The sequence below is a fragment of the Eupeodes corollae genome, chromosome 3 (genome assembly GCF_945859685.1).
Source record: "Eupeodes corollae chromosome 3, idEupCoro1.1, whole genome shotgun sequence".
In the NCBI taxonomy this organism is placed as follows: domain Eukaryota; kingdom Metazoa; phylum Arthropoda; class Insecta; order Diptera; family Syrphidae; genus Eupeodes; species Eupeodes corollae.
The window spans coordinates 25,858,564-25,876,604 of NC_079149.1; the positions used below are offsets into that span (position 1 = coordinate 25,858,564).

Below are 18,041 nucleotides of genomic sequence, written 5' to 3' on the forward strand. Positions count from 1 at the left end.
TGACATTACAACCCTCTTTAAAAAATATTAATTGGTTAAATTAGGTTAAAGCGGCTACTTGTGATAGATTAGGCGAGATGTTTTTCGTGATCTGACACGAGGTGATGTTTTTCCAGCTGACGTTTGCCTTCTTCATTAGCAACAGTTTACATGCAGCGGTTGTTAGAATATGTTGTCGAGTTCATCTGCTTTACAATTTTCTGGATAGTCTCTAGGGCCCGGCACCCAGGAAAGGAAAATCGGCAGTTATGAACTGTTATAGAGTTTGTAGAGGCCGAGTCCAGCGATTTGATAGTGGCCCGGCTAGGAGAACCTTAATTTTAGGCGCCCCCACCAACCTTTTCATTTGTTCGTAGGAACAAAGAATTACGAAATGACCAATGTTTCTGAATAGCAGAGCTTCTAGCTATTTGTTTGTTGACTACATAAAGAGGTGTTGGGTAGAGTAGGAATTCCTGTGCCACAGATGATATTGTGCGAAGCGATCCAAGTATACATATAAAAGCTGAACGTTGGACTTTATATAGATTGTCATCCAGTTCACGCCGATAAGACCAAGGTATTAGTTTATGTAAGGCGTTTTGTAATAGTTTTTTTAGGGTGTTAAGATGTTTTCCTGCAACTGCTATAGCAACGTTATCGGCATAAGCAATAATTTTGAAAACCTCCGCATCCAGGCCAGTGAGGAATTAGAATTTCATTCAATACCTGGTTCTAGAGTAGGGGGAATAGATCACCACCTTACGGTACTCTCTGCTGACGAATTTTATAAATTGGTTACCAGTTACAAAACTTTATAGGATAGTGATATTTTTTATGAAATCCGTTCCGTAAGGCATTATTCCTCTCTTGATATGTACAGTAATCAAATCGGATATAAGTTCGCTAATTGGTGTGATAACAGGGTACTGTCTTGTCTCATAGGAAAGTGAGCCACGTAGGTAGGCGTATTCAAAAAGGAAAAGTTTTTGACCTCTTCCCTGCATGACTTGCTCTAGCTCAAAAACGCACGATGATCTTAACGATCTGAATCATATAAACATAATCAGACTCTCACGTTGCGTAAGGGACTCAAACTGGGTTTATTGATCTTAGAAGAAAGCTTCAAGATTCATGTGGCCTAAGTGTGCCAATCGAGGACAGCCACTTTAACCTAACCTAGCCTAACCATGTACGGTTCTTATTTTCAAAAAATCTAATCTAATATGGATTTGTTGGGTTTGTGAAATAAAAAACAAAATTATCCAGCATTTAGATATTTCTTACATGTCACATGAATAATAGATAAGATTTTTTAGTTTTTCATTGGACTACATTTGTTGGGCGATTGTGCCGACCGAATATTGGACGCTGTCGTGCCCTAACCAAGCCATATTTTGGTATTAAATGTTCAAATGAACAAACATCTACTCTAGGGAAAGAAATACGTCAAACAAAATTTTCGGCATTAAGAATATTATTTTTTTTAGTGACTAAAGTAGTTGCTGTAGAAGAATTTTGAAATTTTAGCGCCCAGTGGCGGCCATTTTAGTTTTGGTGACATCTGTCAAATCTTTTGTTTATTATTGAGTTGTTTATGACCAATCAACATGGCATATTACACGATTGAACAGCAAGTTTAAATGATAAAACTTAATTATCAAAATGAGTGTTCGTTAAGGCAAACGTTGCGCACATTGCACCCATTTTACGTCGGATGTGGTGGCCCTTCACAGTCGACTAGTTAGCGTTTGGTGTCCAAATTTGAGACAGCCGGTTCAGTTAACAATCAGTCAACATCCGTACATTCAAGGAACGCATGATCGGCTGAGAACATCGCCGTACAATCCAACAAGATCCAACTGATCCAGGCGCTCAAAGCTCATGACTATATAGACAACGCTGTGTTTTCGGTGACTGAGAATCGGTTGGAAGAGGACTCCAATTTTGTCCGAAAAATCACTTTACTGACAAGGCTCATTTTTGGATGAATGGCTGTGTTAACAAGCTAAATGGCGTATAATGCTAATTGAACCATGTGGATCTAGACGACTTGTGGGTCCATCAGGACGGCAATACGTGCCACAGGCCATCTACACACAGCTTCTACCCGCCCTTATTAAAATAATAAATAAATACAAAATTAAAATGGGAAGAAGGTTAAGCCAGGGAACTTTCTGGAGATTTTATTCAAGTGTCCGTATTGCTGGTGCGGTATCTACGAAGATCAAATAAGTGGGCAGATCGTATTAAGCGCTGGTGTATATTTAAATTTATTTATTCTAATGAGTCAATGACAACAATGATAAGTTAGTGACGAATACTTTATCAGCAATATGACGACATTTAGCAAGTCTTTAAGGGTTTATCAATTGTAAGCAGTATTCTTAAAAAGAAAGGAAAACGAAAAAATCTCCGTTGTACTGCTTTAATTCTTTGAGTGAGTAATGTAAAAGGGTGACCAAATCTGGCAAGAATGTTCAGGGATGGGCTTGACTTATGTAATATATAACGAATAAGTATGGATTGAAACTTTTTAGTCGAACGTTTAATAAGGCCAAGAGAAGAATTTGCTTTTGCAATTATATCGTCTATATAAGAGCAAACATTTAGCTCTTCATCACATATTTACGTCAATAATGGCAAGAATAAATAGGATTGGGCCAAAATTGCTACCCTGAAGATGCGAAGATTGCATCTGTCACCTGTTTTTTAAAATAAATGTATGTGTACGGTATTTAGGTAAGATTCAAATTTTGGAACAAAGGTGATATCTGAAAAACTAGAAATGACTAGAGTTCTTGGATTAAAATTATAGTGCCATAAGAACTCTAAGAAAAGTTTAAACAAAACCTTGTCTTCTAGAAATTCACGTAAGCAGTAAAAAATGCGAGGGAAATAAATATTTTGAAAAAACGAATTTTTTAGCAGATTTGAAACTTTATATTTTCTACTTCTTTAAAAATATAAATTCTTTAAAAGTATAAGTAAATATATAAGTAAGTAAGCAATTCATGTTTTTACCATTTTTAAAATAAATACATTTGAAGTTGATACTCTCATTGTATGGTGTTCCGTTAATACATAATACTTCGCATCTTGCTTTGAAAATTAAATAGAAATATCATTGTAGCTTAAAGAATCGTTGGAATAGTTATTGTTACTCAGATTAAATTGTAACTGGCTATAAGATATTTGACTTTCTCATTCAATAGCTGTTTTTACAAGTTGATTCTGAACCGAATCTTCATTTAGCTGGATAATTTTATACATTTTTTCCATTACATCAAGAATGTTACTTGTATCAATTTGTGCTAGTAAATATCTTTGTTAACCCAGTTTTTAAGTAGATGCATAGTTCGGCGTGTTGATTGGTAGGTTGAAGATTTTTTTGATGAAACTCCTCTGACATTTTTTAATTTCTTCACACTCTTCCATTCCCCAAACTTAAGCTGCATAACATAAACTGGACTTTACAACTGAATTAAAAATTTGGTATTTGGTAGGCAAATAAATAAGGTCGTTCGTGAAAATCTTTCTCCATGTTAAGTTTATTAGACTTTATGATGTTTTTGTTTATATCAAGGTGCCTTCTAAAATTCAGCCGTGGGTTGAGGTTCACTCCAAGATAGCTTTATTCGTTTGTCACTTCCAAACTTCTTGCGTTGTACTTCCAATTACTTTCAGCTTCAGTCTGATTGGATCGCGAAAAGATAACAATTTTTGATTTGTCTGTATTGATTTGTAGTCTCCATTTATGGCAGTATGCAGTTAGTCGGTTTATCATTAATTGGAGGTTTTCTTTTGATTCCGATAATATGATCATGTCGTCAGCATAAAGTAACACATCTATCCGGATTCCGGCTATTCTAATTCTTCCAGTTAAGTTGTTAACAATGTCATTAACGAATAGTGAAAATAAAAGTGCACAAAGCGGACAACCTTGTTTGACATCAGAATCATTACTAACCCATTCAGAATATTGCGTTCCATCCAAGACGTTAGCTTGATGACTTGTAAAAATCTGGTTGAAACACCCGTCTGCGAAAGTTTGTATATTAAAGCATTGCGATTTACCAAATCAAACGTTGCTTAGAAGCCGATAAACAATGAGTCAACCTTTTTATTTCTTGCCTCAAATGCTTTAACTATCTATGACAGAGTAAAGATTTGGTCAACAGTAAAATAATTTTTCCTAAATCCAGCCTGGAAGTCTGATAGTATATTTTTCTCTTTTACCCACTTTTCCAAACCGTCCACAAGAACCTCGCAAAATACCTTAACTTTAATATTCATGGAAGATAAACTTCTGCAGTTAGATACGTCATTTAGGGAACCTTTTTTAATGTATTGGGAAGATTTTTTGAACGAGGAAGGAACTTCCGCATTAGTAAGATTGTTAAAAAGCACAAAAAGTTGCAACTTAAAACTTTGAGATGAGTTCTTAAAAAATTCGTAAGGTACACTATCTTCACCTGGTGCCTTATTATTTTTAGCTTTTCGTAAAACTGCTTCTATCTCAAGCAAAGATATCTTAGTGCCCAATATATCATCAGTGATGTGAGGTTCAGCATAACTATAGACTAAGTTAGAGTTTGCTTGAAATTGGTTTGAGAAATGATAGAAAGATCTGCGGCGGATACACTAGTTCCAATTATATGTTGTGTATTTGTGCTTGTTCATTTTTAAAAACCAAGTTTCTTTACATACAGTGGTCGGTATAACTATTTAACAGATGTAAGTTTGAAGACAGCAAATCTTAAACGAGTTAATAACTATGTTATAATAAATCACGTAGTGGTCAAACTCAGTCATTTGGATGGTGTTCTGCTGCAAGGCTGCTCTTTTTGTATTTAAAATGCTATTTTCTGAATGACAAAACTATTTTGACGGATGTTCTTTTGTATGCTTGGTAAGGTAAAATAATTTTTGTTTACTAATTTAAAGCATATATCAAAAGGTTGAATTCATTAAAGCTCCGATTTGTGCAAAAATGGTAAAATCGGCAGGATTAAGTATTGAGGTTAGAGCATCTATTGTCGCAAGATTTAATTCCGGCATGTCTATTAAACAAATATGCAGAGAACTGAATTTATTAATACAAATCGTACACTACCAAATAAGCAAACACAAAAAACGAGTTCTGTACAAAATCTACTACGGAAGGGTAGAAAACGAAAAACTACTCTAAAAGACAGGTACAGATTGAGAGAATTCACCAAAAATCCTGCATTAGCCCCTAAAAGCTTGGAACTTGGAATAAAACCCCCCAAAAAAGTTCCGTTAGTGAAAGAACAATTCGCAGACGTCTCAAAGAATATAATTTTGGGACGTATACCGTAAGAAAGATACCGTTTATAACTCCCAAGAACAAATTAAAAAGATTGAAATTCGGAAGGGAATATGTAAATAGCCTCTTAGTTTCTGGAACAAAGTTTTATGGACTGATGAAAGTTCCTTTGAGTTTCATGGATCACCTAAAAATAAAAAATCTGTGCGAATGCGGAAAGAAATGCACATGTCCTATGGTGGTGAATCAGTAATGTTTTGGGGATGGATTTCTGCAAGCGTTCATGGGGACCTAGTCCCAAACGATGGCTCTATGAGCCAAATCAAATATTTAGATGTGTTAAATGAGAACGCATTTCCATCTGGCGATAAACTCATTGGAAACTCTTTCATTTCTCAACAAGATAATGCCCCTTGCCACAAAAGCAAAATGATCACCAAGTTTCTGAATGACATTGGGTTTGAAACCCTCAACTGGCCACCTTAAATGTCATAGAAAATGGGAAGAAATACCTCAAGAAATGCTCCAGAAACTTGTAGAATCAGTTCCAAGACGACTTCAAAATGCTAAAGAGGCTACATTTTCTACTTATTTATCAATAATTTTGTTTTAAGTTCTACGAATTGTATTTTTTTTTTAAGTTAAAATAAAACTTTGAAAATAATAATGCCATAATAAAACGAGATTTTTATTTTTATTCACTAATTAATCTATTTATAATAAAATATCTGCGCCATCAAAGTATCCATTTTTTGCCTAAGATCCAATTCCTATTTCAGTTTTGCCAACAAAATCTTTTAAGCAACAAATTAACAAGATATTCACTCTGTCAAAATAGTTATGCCGACCACTGTAGTATGGAAGTTTATATTGAAAATTCGATTCCATGTACGATTTATGAAATTCTTCATTGTTTGATTTCTTGAAAGTGATTATTTGCGTTCGAAAATTATTTATAAAATCCACATTATAACATACTTACATCTTTTTTACACACATACATGATTTAAATACCCACCATTGTCTCCATTTATTTCGAATTTCCAACAATTTTCCAAAGTACTTTAAAAAATAAAACAAAATTCAACAACTTGTTTAATAATTTTTGTTACCAATTTTTTATTTTTATTTTTTATATTATTATTATTGTTATTATATATTTTAGATGATAATAGCAATTGTAATTTAATAATAATTGTACAAAGCATCGAGTTTATTATTTATTTTTTTTTTCAAAATTGAATTTTATGTTATTTATGTTTTCTTCTTTAAATTTATTCTCAAATTATTCTTCATATATTTGTTGCTGCCGCTGCATCTTTTGAATAATATACTTTTCATGCTTATTTTTGTTTTTGTTTTGTTTATATTTTAAATTTAAATATTTATAACACGTTTTTCTTTTTTTCCTTTTATTATTATTATTATAATAGTTTTTTGTTTTAATTATTAAATATAATACTAGACAAAAATTGTGTAATATTATTTAAAGTTTTTGTTTTTTATTTTTTTATATATATTTTTAAATGCTTAAAATTTTTGTTGTATTATTTTTTAGTAAAATTACAAACAAATGGTAATCAAATTTAAACAAGAAAAGAAAAAAGAAATTATTGAAACAAAGTACATATTTTCATTATATATATTTTTTAATATAACTCTTATTGATGATATCTGATTTTTTGTTTTGTTTTAAATTTATATATAACTATTTAAATAATATATAATATATATATTTTGTTGTTACTTTTAAGTTTTTTAAATGTTTTTTAATTAGAAAGGAAACACGACGATACAATTCGTATGTATTATTAAATATTCGTTTGTTTATTATTATTTTTATTTTTTTCAACAATATTATACGTAAGTAACACAAGTTTTCAATTTTTTGCTGTCAAAACTAAGCTAGTTTATTATTTTCAAAAAAGTTTCTATTTTATCTTTTTTTTAAATAGTAGTAGTGCATTTTTTTTAAAAACTGTTTTAATGGAAACAAAAAAGATTTCGTAACAAATTTGTTTTGTTTTTTTTTGTATGTTTTTTGTTTTTAAATTTTTATATTCAAATTGTTTTTGGTGGTAATTTTTGTTTTGTTTTTGTTTTTCGAAGAAATTGTAAAAAACTAAGGTGTTGTACTCGTATATGGGAGAGAAAGGGATAAAGGAAAAGAACAAGTGGAAGTATGGTGAAATAGATTGTTTTTTGTTTTATGTTTTTTTCTGCACATCTTTTGTTTTGTGATTTTTGTAAAACTTTTTTGTTTTGTTCGACTTAAAAATACCTTGAATCATAAATAAAATGTATATTATATAAACTTTTACATAACTATTTGTATATATATATATATTTATATAAATGTTTTTTTTTTTATTTTTTAAATTTTTGTTTTGTTTTAATTATTTCCTATGAGTGTATTCCTCCACTCAAGATATTGACCTCTAGAACAAACTCTTCTTTTTCTTGTCTTTTTTGTCTTTGCCGTCGACGGTTCTGTAAAAAGGGAATTGATGGAAATTGTTGTTGTTTCTAAGTATTTTAGAATTTTTAATTTTTTGTTTTTTAATTCAATTTGTTTATTTTAATATTTTACTTATGATTTGATTTTTTGTTTTTTGTTTCATGTCTCTAAATATGGGAGATGTGAATTTTACAATGAGTGATGTTTAAATATAGAATTGTTTTTAAAACACAAAAAATAATTATGTAATAATACAAAAAAAAAATAAAATAAATTTAAATATTTGAAGAAGTTGAAGAGTAGATAAGTTCAATATAGTTTGATTTTTCAGCAAAAGAATTATATGAGTGTTGTCTATATGAAGTGATTTTTGATTTGTTCGATGTTTTGTTTGTTCTACATTTAGTTTTGATTTCTATAAAATCTTAGTAGAAATATGATTTACGAAGACTAAAACTATGTGGAGTTGAGATGGTAAACTTTTTTCGTTTAAAGGTGGAATTCAATCCACTACTGAAAACAAAGAAAATGTTTATTTTATTTAGAAAAAATATATCTTTTTCTTTAAATTGTTTTTCCGATTAGTGTTTTATTTTTTAAAATTTTTGTTGGTTGATATTAATTGTGCGACGCCTTTATATGTTATTGTAGAAAAAACATTGTGATTTAAAGCCCACTCACCAATAAAACAAGTGATAAATATAAAAACTATGTGAATTTATATACAGTAACTTTTTGTTTATGAATATGAAAATATGGTTTTTGATTTATTCGGGGAAATATGGGTTAAAGCTTGAAGGCTATTTTTGTTTGGTTTGATTAAATCAATGTTAAGTTATTTTAAAAAAAATAAAAATATAATATTGGTTATTTTTTTATTTTCAAATCAACTTAGGGAAGCCGAATATCTAATCAGATATTCAAGGTTATTGCAGATATAATTCAAAAATTCAGCAACAACAACAGCCTAAGAAACCTAATTTTTTTTGCAAACACTTTCAAACAAAAATATATAAGTGAAAGCTGAAAAGATTTAAACTTATGGCATTTTATCACACAAACAAATTGAAAAACTAACTTTGAAAATAAGTTAAGAAAAACAAGCAGATTCTGTCACGATTTCATTTTCTATCTTTTTATAAAATAATAATACAAAAGTTATATATTTAAAAAATGGGTTTTCTAGTAAGAAGTTTTATTTTAAATAGTCCTTTATATGGACATCTTTTACTTTTGAAGGTGTCATCTTTTGATATTTGACTGTAGAAACTACGCCAACTAAGAATAGAACTTAAATGTTTCAACAACTCATTATAACTGTTAAAATTCATAACAAAATTGTGAACATTTTTCAGTCACAGTCACCTCGAAGAGGTTATCACAACTGGACAACGAGATTTAACATTTTTAGAGTTTTTTTTAATTTTTGGACCACGTGAAATTAAGGTCTGTATCCATGCTCTATAATTGAATATTATGACCTTAGAGATAAAATTCATGAAGTTATTGAAGACTTTCAGTCGTAAATATGATCATTGAATGATTTCTGATATGAACGTCGATTTATTTCTCTTAAAAAATACTCATTTTTTAATAAAAAAAAGTAAAACCTCCTATTGGAAAACGCTATACTGCATTGTATTTTAATAATAATGGACTTTTTTCAAGGAACAAAAGAACAAAAATCTAAAAACTCAAACAAATTTCATTCTAAATCTATGTAAGACCCAAAAGTCACCCTTTTTTATTAAAAACATTTTAAAATACTTAGATCATTATTTGAATGATTATGTTTCTCTTGTTGAAAAAATTTAAGACTGTTTTGTTTTTAAAATCTTTCCTTGTTGAAATACAAATTGTCGTTACTGAAAAATAAAATTCATCCAGTTCTTTATTTTCCATATTTATCATTAATATGGACACTAACTATCATATATCTAATTTGCACTTTAGAATGTCCTTTAATGATGAGGTTGAAAATGTGTGTTATGTTTTGAAAGAAGCCTTAAGTTTGAGGTTTTGATCAAAGCTTTTAATACAATGCTAGGAGACTGAATTACATGAAAAATTGTTTTCGTATTCTAAATTATTAAAATGGCGCCCAATGTGACCCTGAGAATGAGAGTCTCTTGCTCTATCAACTAAGCCAGTAAGGCCACCTCGAGCATGTCGTTGCCACTGTTGGTGTACCAAATAAATACGATTACTTAAAAATAGTAATAAACGGTGAAGGGGGCGGGGGAGTGGCTATGAATACTAAACGGCTAGGGCCCAGTCGATACTCAAGGACTTCCAAAAACATTGAAGTGGTTGACGAGAGTTTACGTGAAAATGCACAACATTCCATACGGAAAAGAGCAGGAAATTTAAAAAAAAATATACATAAAGTTTCATACATTCCAATCGTTCAAAAACTCAAAGAAAATGATTTTGTTGCACGCAAACATTTTTGTGAGACGATGTTGGAGCATGAACAGCATTTTTTGAAGCAACAAGGCTTATTTTTATTTAAACGGCAACGTTAATAAACAAAACTGCAGCCATTGAATGGACCTTGGATCATTAGACCTTTTTTTTCGGGAATGCTTCGTCCCAGCGACAAATGTCAATAGTGACAAGTACCGACTCATAATTACGGATTTCTGTTTGCCGAACCTGCAAGCTCATATATCGTTTTCATCGACCGCACACACGGCTTGAGATTCGATTAATTTGTTTCAAGAAGATTGATGATCAGTCGATTTGGGGAATTAACCCCAGTGGTTTTTTTGTATGGGGCTACCTCAAAACGAGAATTTACAGCAACAGTACCCGAACTCAAGTTAAACTAATAGAAAGCATTCGTCGAGAAATCAGCGCAATTGAATCATTTACTGCAGAGAGTGGCGCGTTTTGAACAGTGCTCACAACTCGACGGGAAACATTTTGATGACATAATGTTCAAAAACTGAAATCCGCATTATTTCCTTTGTAATGACTTAATTAGTCTGATGTAGAAGTTACACTTAACTTCTAACTCCAATTGTATCTATATTTTAATCCGTATTTCGTTATACAAAAAATGTAAACCTGTCAGTAGCGGAGGAGGGGGTAGGACACGAGCAATTTAAATTTCATTAAATTCTAGAGAACTTTTCAATATTTAGTGAACTAAATTTTTCTTCTTCAGAATTTTTCTTATTTTTTAACATGAGCAATGATAACGTGAATCATGCTGGAAAGTTTCCTTCGTTCGGAATTAGTAAACTCCAAGAGTCCAATAGGTTTTAATACCAATTTTAAGTTCCCAATTTTCACAATGGCAATACAAAATATTTTGAAAACTTTTCAACTAAGCGAAGAAAATATTAGAACTTCATCCGTATTAACATATTTCTGCATCAAATTGAAAAGGATTTATAACACTTCGTTTTGCAACCATTACAAAAAAATGCCGGAAATAAGTTAACTACAAATAATACCAGGATGATCTCGTACACTGAAAAACTGAGCCTGAGGGTCATAGTAAGTTAGACCGAAAACCTTATAACGAGAAAATTGCAATCCTTAATTTCCTGCAGGTCTTGAAAAACTGAACAAATGCTAATTCTATGAAATGTTTACACCGAAAATCTATAACAATATTTTCAATTCAATTACATGTCTCTAAACAAAGCTCTTATTTTTGTATTTACATTCAAAGACCTATAGTCAAATCTAGAAAATTCAGGGCTTCAAATTTGGTTTCATCGAATTTTTTAAAATCAGAAACTGAATAACTTCTACAAACTACATGAAATGGAATATTTGAATTCAGCTTCAATTAAACAACAATAACACACTACGAAGCTTGAATAATGAGAAAATTGTAAAACCACACAAGTGTTTCAAAAGCAGATTTACACGTTACGTTTTATGTTTAAACAAGATTGTTCAAATGAGCAAACCTAATAGTTCTGTTTGATTTTTTTCAAGCTTGAAAAATGTAACGTGTAAACGAGAATATTTATTCTATTGAATTGAAAAAGAACACACACAAGATCAAAAATATATGTAACTCAAATTTCAAAAGGCTCAAAACACCACAAACTTATTCAACTTAAGAATGTGATTTTTACCTTTCCTGTATTTTTCATCCTATAGAATTTAATCGGCCACCCAATATAAACCTTGTTGATATACAATAGTTGACGAAACTGAAAAAACTATATTAAATTAGGTTAAGGTAACTTTAACTCATTAAATTCGTTACCAAATAAAATTATTTATTAATGAAAATAAACTTAAACTATAATGAAAAAAAAACAAAATCAATATTGAATTGGAATTCTTCTGGTTTCTTTAAAATCAAAATGACGGAAATGTGGAGTGAAATGTTAAATGGATTTAATTGTACTTTTTGAAATTTCGTTTCACTATCAGTAACTTGCAACTTTTCATAACCATCTTTTGGCCTAGTGATAGTTTAGAAAACTGTGTTACCTTTCTTCTTCCAGTTGATTTCGTCTAAAAATTTCGAAAGGATATTGACGAACAGTATTGGAACTACCGTGAGTGCATTTCGCGCGAAGATTGAAGTGAAATTCACTATAGATCAATTTCTACAAAAACCATCATTTATATTTTTAAGCGTTAATACTGTTTCACTAGCAAATGCATATTTTTAGTCTTTATAGCAAGATTTTCCCATTACGTGATTCAGTGAGCAAATAAGTTTTGTCAGATGGAAACAGATGACGAGAATAAACTAACTACCATTAAAAATGTTACATGCATTTTAACTTAGCGAAAAACAAAAATGATTGAATCCAATGAATGAGAACTACGATGAAAGGCTTTGAGAATTAAGAGCATTTCGGAAGCAACTTAAGTCGATAAATTGAATTGACAACATTTATAAATCTCAAATTATGAGAAAAACAACATTGAATTCAAAAAAACACAACACATTCATATAGAGAAAAATAGTGAGTTTTTTGTTGGGAGTTTATTAATAATATTTAGTAATTAATGGTGTTGTTTTATTTAAAGCAGATACTCTTAACAACATAAAGAAATGTTATATTACAGAAATTTTGTGCAACATTAGAGAAGTCATATAATGTTTCCAATTCACCTTGTTTTTTTTTCGCTATCGTAGAAAAACCACCACTAACTTGTCATGGTAGATGGGTTTTAGACACTGTCCTTAAGGTTTTTCACTTTGTCTTTTCAACAGCATTGCTTTCCAACCATAAATCATTTGGTTTTTAACGTAGGAAGTGATTTTTATTTGCATTATGTTAAACAACACGTTGATACGGAACTAGAACATAAAAGTTTTGTTTTTTTTGAAAATTGTAGTAGTTTTTATTTGTGTTTTTCAAATGGACTTAAGCAAAAACAGTGACGGAATTTTTAACACAAGCCAATCAACAAATGCTTTTTATGTTTTTGGTTTATTGTGAAATATTTAAGTACAAAGTGCAGCAGCAACAAAAGACACCATTTATTTTTATTGTAGATGCCTCTTGAAAGCCATTTTAAAGTACGTTGTAAATACAGTTGCGAATAAGCTGAATGGTTTTTTTTAATGCTGTTACGAATGGTGTAGAAGTGAAAAATATGCACCTGTTTCAAATCCCTTTATTATAGTTGTATTCAATATTTTACTGTATTAAACCCTTCTATTAAAGCAAGATGACAGATGAGACATCAACCATAGAAAACTAAGACCAATCTTGAAAATTGAAACCAACAAGATGATTCATTTTGAACAAACCCATATTTGACTAGCAGTAACTTTTGAAGATGTCATCTTTTGACATTTGACAAGTAAAAACTACGTCATTCCTAGAAATGGAACCATTAAAAAGTTATTTCTCTTTAGAACCACGTCTAGGACAACCAACTGGAAATGTACGAATTTGTTATAAAAATGAGATGGTAAGACAGCTCACGATATTTTATTGAACATTAATTAAAAAAGAGGCGGGGTACCCACCCACACTTATGATAGTTTTGCATTGATTGATGACTCGTTAAAAAATTGTAAACCAGCCAAATTGTGATTTAAAGAAGTTCGAAAAAATAAATCGAAGCTGAAGTTGTTTCCAGTCATATTAACAATTTAATATTTGGAACCAACTTAGTAGCATTTTTGGTAGTTCTATTTTATTGGTAGAAAATACCGTCAATTATATTTTTTTAAAGTTTTTTGTATCAATTGAAGAAAATTTGAAGTCAGTCTTTTTGTTTATATTTAATATATTCGAGTGGAGAATATATTTCTTCCAATTTTGTGCGGTTCTTATTTGGAAAAAAGGTCGATTGAATTCTTCCTAAAGTTTTTTTACAAATGTCAAAAAAACCATTTTTCGTAGTATTAAGGAACAATTTTTTATTTTTAATATTCAGCTGGAAATAATTTTGTACGACTTTTGTATAATATAAAATGTTTTGAGCCAATGATACAAAACACTTTTCCAATTTTTCGAAAGGTCTTTTTGCTCTTATAGCATTTATTGTCTGTAAAGCAAATTTAATATGAAGTCTGGTTCTTGAGATATGCATCAATAAGAAAGTAATCCCCAACGGACGTTAAAATAAACTCACAACCCTTACTCTAAAAAAACATGGATGTTGATTCTATGAATGTAAGGTTTCCAATTCGACAAATCGCACCCATTACAAACTATATTACAAACTGACCGATGAAATCTTTCTAATACAATCAAAAGTTGCAAATACGATTTTCAACTAAATATTAATCAATTTATGTTTTCCAAAGGAACAAAAAACGAATAAAGTCGATATTTTTTTAATGGAAACCCCAATCTGTCGATAACACAAAGCTATGCAATAAAAACCTAAGCCTATAAATGCCATCCATCAGTCATCTCGGATTGGAATGCTCACATTTGACGTCTTGACAGACAGCAAACATTAAAATTGACAGTATTAAAACGTCAGAATGGTTGTATGCATATTGTGTCAATGTGTCAATTAAAACATACATGTCCTAAGGTTTTTGAAAAAAACTTAGCTTTAGTTCGAATACGAATTCAAAATCAATCTATCTAAGCGTCAGGTTTTTGAGATTAACCTTGAATTAGGCTTTTTGAGGCTATGTAAACTAGTTTTTTCAATAAAATTCGAGATGATTTTCCAAATCTACAATCCCTTATTTCAACATTCTGTTTAAAAGTCTGTAGTATTCTACTTATTTTCCAAAAAATTTGCATTAGTTGAAAGGTTCATCTGCCATACATTAAACTTGAAAGAACGTTGAACTGTTGTTAAGCATAATGGCTGAATCACAAACACGCTTCAGCTTCAGCTTCGCCTGACGTTTAAAGGTTCAGCCATAGGAATTCAATGCATGCTATCACAATGGAGTTTCGACCCCACGTTTCGTTTGACAATCGTAAGGAAAAGAACGTAATGTGACTCCAAACGGAAGCTCTAGTTCAATTATCTGAACATTTGCTTTCTGACAGCTCAACAGCTGTAAAAAAATTTCAACAAACAAAATATTTGATCTTTGGAGGGATGAAATAATAGAAATGTCATTCAAAGCAACCTTGAATCACGCCCACCGTAACGCAGACGAAGCTGAAGCGTGTTTGTGATTCAGCCATTATGCTTAACAACAGTTTCAAGCAGAAAAATCCAAAACCTTAAGAGCAACTTTTAATCATATTACGAACTATTTGTAGTCTAAAGATTTTAATACGAAATGTTTGAAATATATTGAAAAAAGTATCAAACTAATATTAAATACTGATAAATCACATAAAAACAAATGAGATACTAAAATGATTTAAACTGTATCTATATGTTGTCATTAAATTTAACCTTAAATATGGATTTTTTGGTTGTCTATAGCATTTTTAAAGGGACATATTTCAAAAACCTGATGTAATGGAAACATTTTAAAGCGAGATTCCAATTCAGAACGTCTTATAATCTTTAAAAAAAAGTCGATCAGAGCTACTTTTAAGTCGAAAACTAAGTTCAAAAAAATATTACCTGAAATAAATTAAACAGAAGTCGAAAAACTTGTAAGCAATCAAAATTTGATATTGGTTTTCGAAAAACCGTCATCCAAATAAAAACAAAATTATCGGGATAAAAAACAAAGTTTTAAAATATACAAAAAAAGCATTGACCACACGATACGTGAAGTGCCTTTACGCGTGCTTTATAAACTAAAATTAGGGGGCGAAACGGCCCATTAAAAACTAGGGCCTAGTATCTTACAATTTTCAACCTACATTTTTAAGCTGAATATTCAGAAAGCCCTTTCCTTGACAAGGATTACTTTTAGAGGATTTATCAATTCCTCGCAAGAAACAGTACCCGTAAAAAACCTTAAATGGCACAGGCAAGGATTGAACCCAAGACTTCTGCCAGGATAATCCTTCTGTTCCATCACGCCGCGGGTACTCCACATGCTTGAGCCCTTAAAAAAATCGTCGAAATTGAAGAAAGAATAAAAAATACATTTAGACACGGACTCTTAACATTTAAACGGCTCTCCTATCCATGTTTGACAGGTGCAACAGATCACGAAAGGGTTTCTGTTTTAAACAAGTAACATTTCCGATATTTAGTCGAAAGTATTTTAAAAGAACCCATAGATTTAATTCCAAAAGATTAAAACAATTATTTAAGAATTTTAAATTTCTTTGGATCACAAAATACATTTTAAAAAATGTACATCAATAAATCAATACGAAGAGAAACGAAAAAATATTAATCTCAAAACATTATTGACAAGTTTATTATAATTCTAGGAACTAATAAGACATTATTCATCAATGCAAAGTATCAACAAATATCTAAAATCAACGAAGTCATATTTGCCCTTTCCATAAAAATGTCTTAAATTTAAAAATCACTTCACACAAACTTTCAAAAAAAAAAAAATTAAATAAAAAGTCACTTGTTCAAGAAGCCTAAATAAATATCATCAAACACCTTCAAATATTTGTATCTTAAAAAAGGATAAAAACTATTTATTTACATTTTCACTTAAGAAATGTCTTACTTTTTTTTTAAACAACAATTCAAAAATCAGCCATGCGAAACAAAAATAAAATAAAAATTATAAAAATAAAAACTTAAAAATGAGTTGAAAATGTTGTCTTTTTTATTTTATTAATATTTTAAAGTTATGGCACAATTAATTTAAATTTTTGTTATAATAATGATTTTGATGAAAATAAATGAATTTTTGTAGTAATAATAGACAAACATCAAAAATTAAAAAAAACCTTATTCTAAAATGTATTTTTGAAAAAAAAAAACTAAAATGTGATTTGAGCTGAGCTTGTGTTGTTGTGGTTGGTGGGGGGTGGGGGGATGTTGTGATGATGATAATAATATTAATAATAATTATGAGCATTTAAACAAAATTTACTGCTGACAAATTTATACAAAATTTAAAAATATTAATATGTGTGAATGTTGTAAAATTTGGTGGTATAATGAAATAAGAATTACATACTGGGATATAATAAAAACAAAATACAATATAATATTTAAAAACCATATAGAATTTCGTACATAATATTAAACCAGGTTAAAACATAAAATATTCAAAGTCCAAATTTTTAATAAGAAAAAAAAAGTAACTTAAATTAGTAATTTCCTTAACAGAATTTGTCAATTTTAAAAAATGATATTAGGAAAAGAATTTAAAAAAATGGGAAAATAGAGGAAAGGACAATTTAACTCCAATACAAAATCATAAAAATAACCTTAACAATATAACTACAAAATTTTTGAGTAGAAACAAATAAATCTTAATACACAACCAATTTTGTTTTAGAATAATTAAGAAAATTAAAATTATAGTTAGGTTTTCTTATACAAACAAAAAAATCAAAGAAATCAAAATAAAAATCAAATAGTTAATAAAATTAAAATAAATGCATAAAACATGTTTTCATTTTTAAATTGATATGTTTTTTAGGCATAGATAAGTAGGTATAGAAAAATGTTCGAATTTAATTTTTTAAGTTTTGTTTTTGTTTAAATTTAATTTTTAGTATGATTTTCATTATTTTCTTCATTATTACAATTTGGTGGTAATGAATTGGTTGAGTTGATTCCAGCGGGTGGAATGGCTGGAGTGTTGCCACCGCCACCGCCACCGCCCCGATGTAGATGAGCATCAGGGGCTCCAAAACTAGTATGACGTCGCAATAATGATCCAAAACCACGTCGACTCTTCGGATCATCCGAACCTCTTGATGTCATTGATGCAGTCCTGGAAAATGTCGGGGGTATTTTTTGTTTTGGTTTCTTTCATTTCTTTTTGTTTGTGTTTTTAATGTTTTTTTTTGTTTT

At 30.0% G+C, this 18,041-nt stretch overlaps 1 protein-coding gene across 14 annotated transcripts in view; it reads right to left on the minus strand.

The window, feature by feature from the left end:
- Window positions 1-6,360: 6,360 nt before the first annotated feature.
- The window catches only part of LOC129951746 (septin-7), a 191,103-nt gene continuing 179,422 nt past the window's right edge, over window positions 6,361-18,041 (minus strand). For 8 of the 14 annotated variants that reach the window (XM_056064069.1, XM_056064056.1, XM_056064057.1 and 5 more), the window contains 2 exons: window positions 17,771-17,961; window positions 11,838-11,902 (listed from right to left, as the gene is read on the minus strand). In XM_056064069.1, coding sequence (XP_055920044.1) covers window positions 11,853-11,902; window positions 17,771-17,961 — 241 coding nt within the window. In that variant the 3' untranslated portion in view covers window positions 11,838-11,852. The other 6 variants (XR_008782220.1, XR_008782221.1, XM_056064060.1 and 3 more) reach the window with 6 other exon arrangements.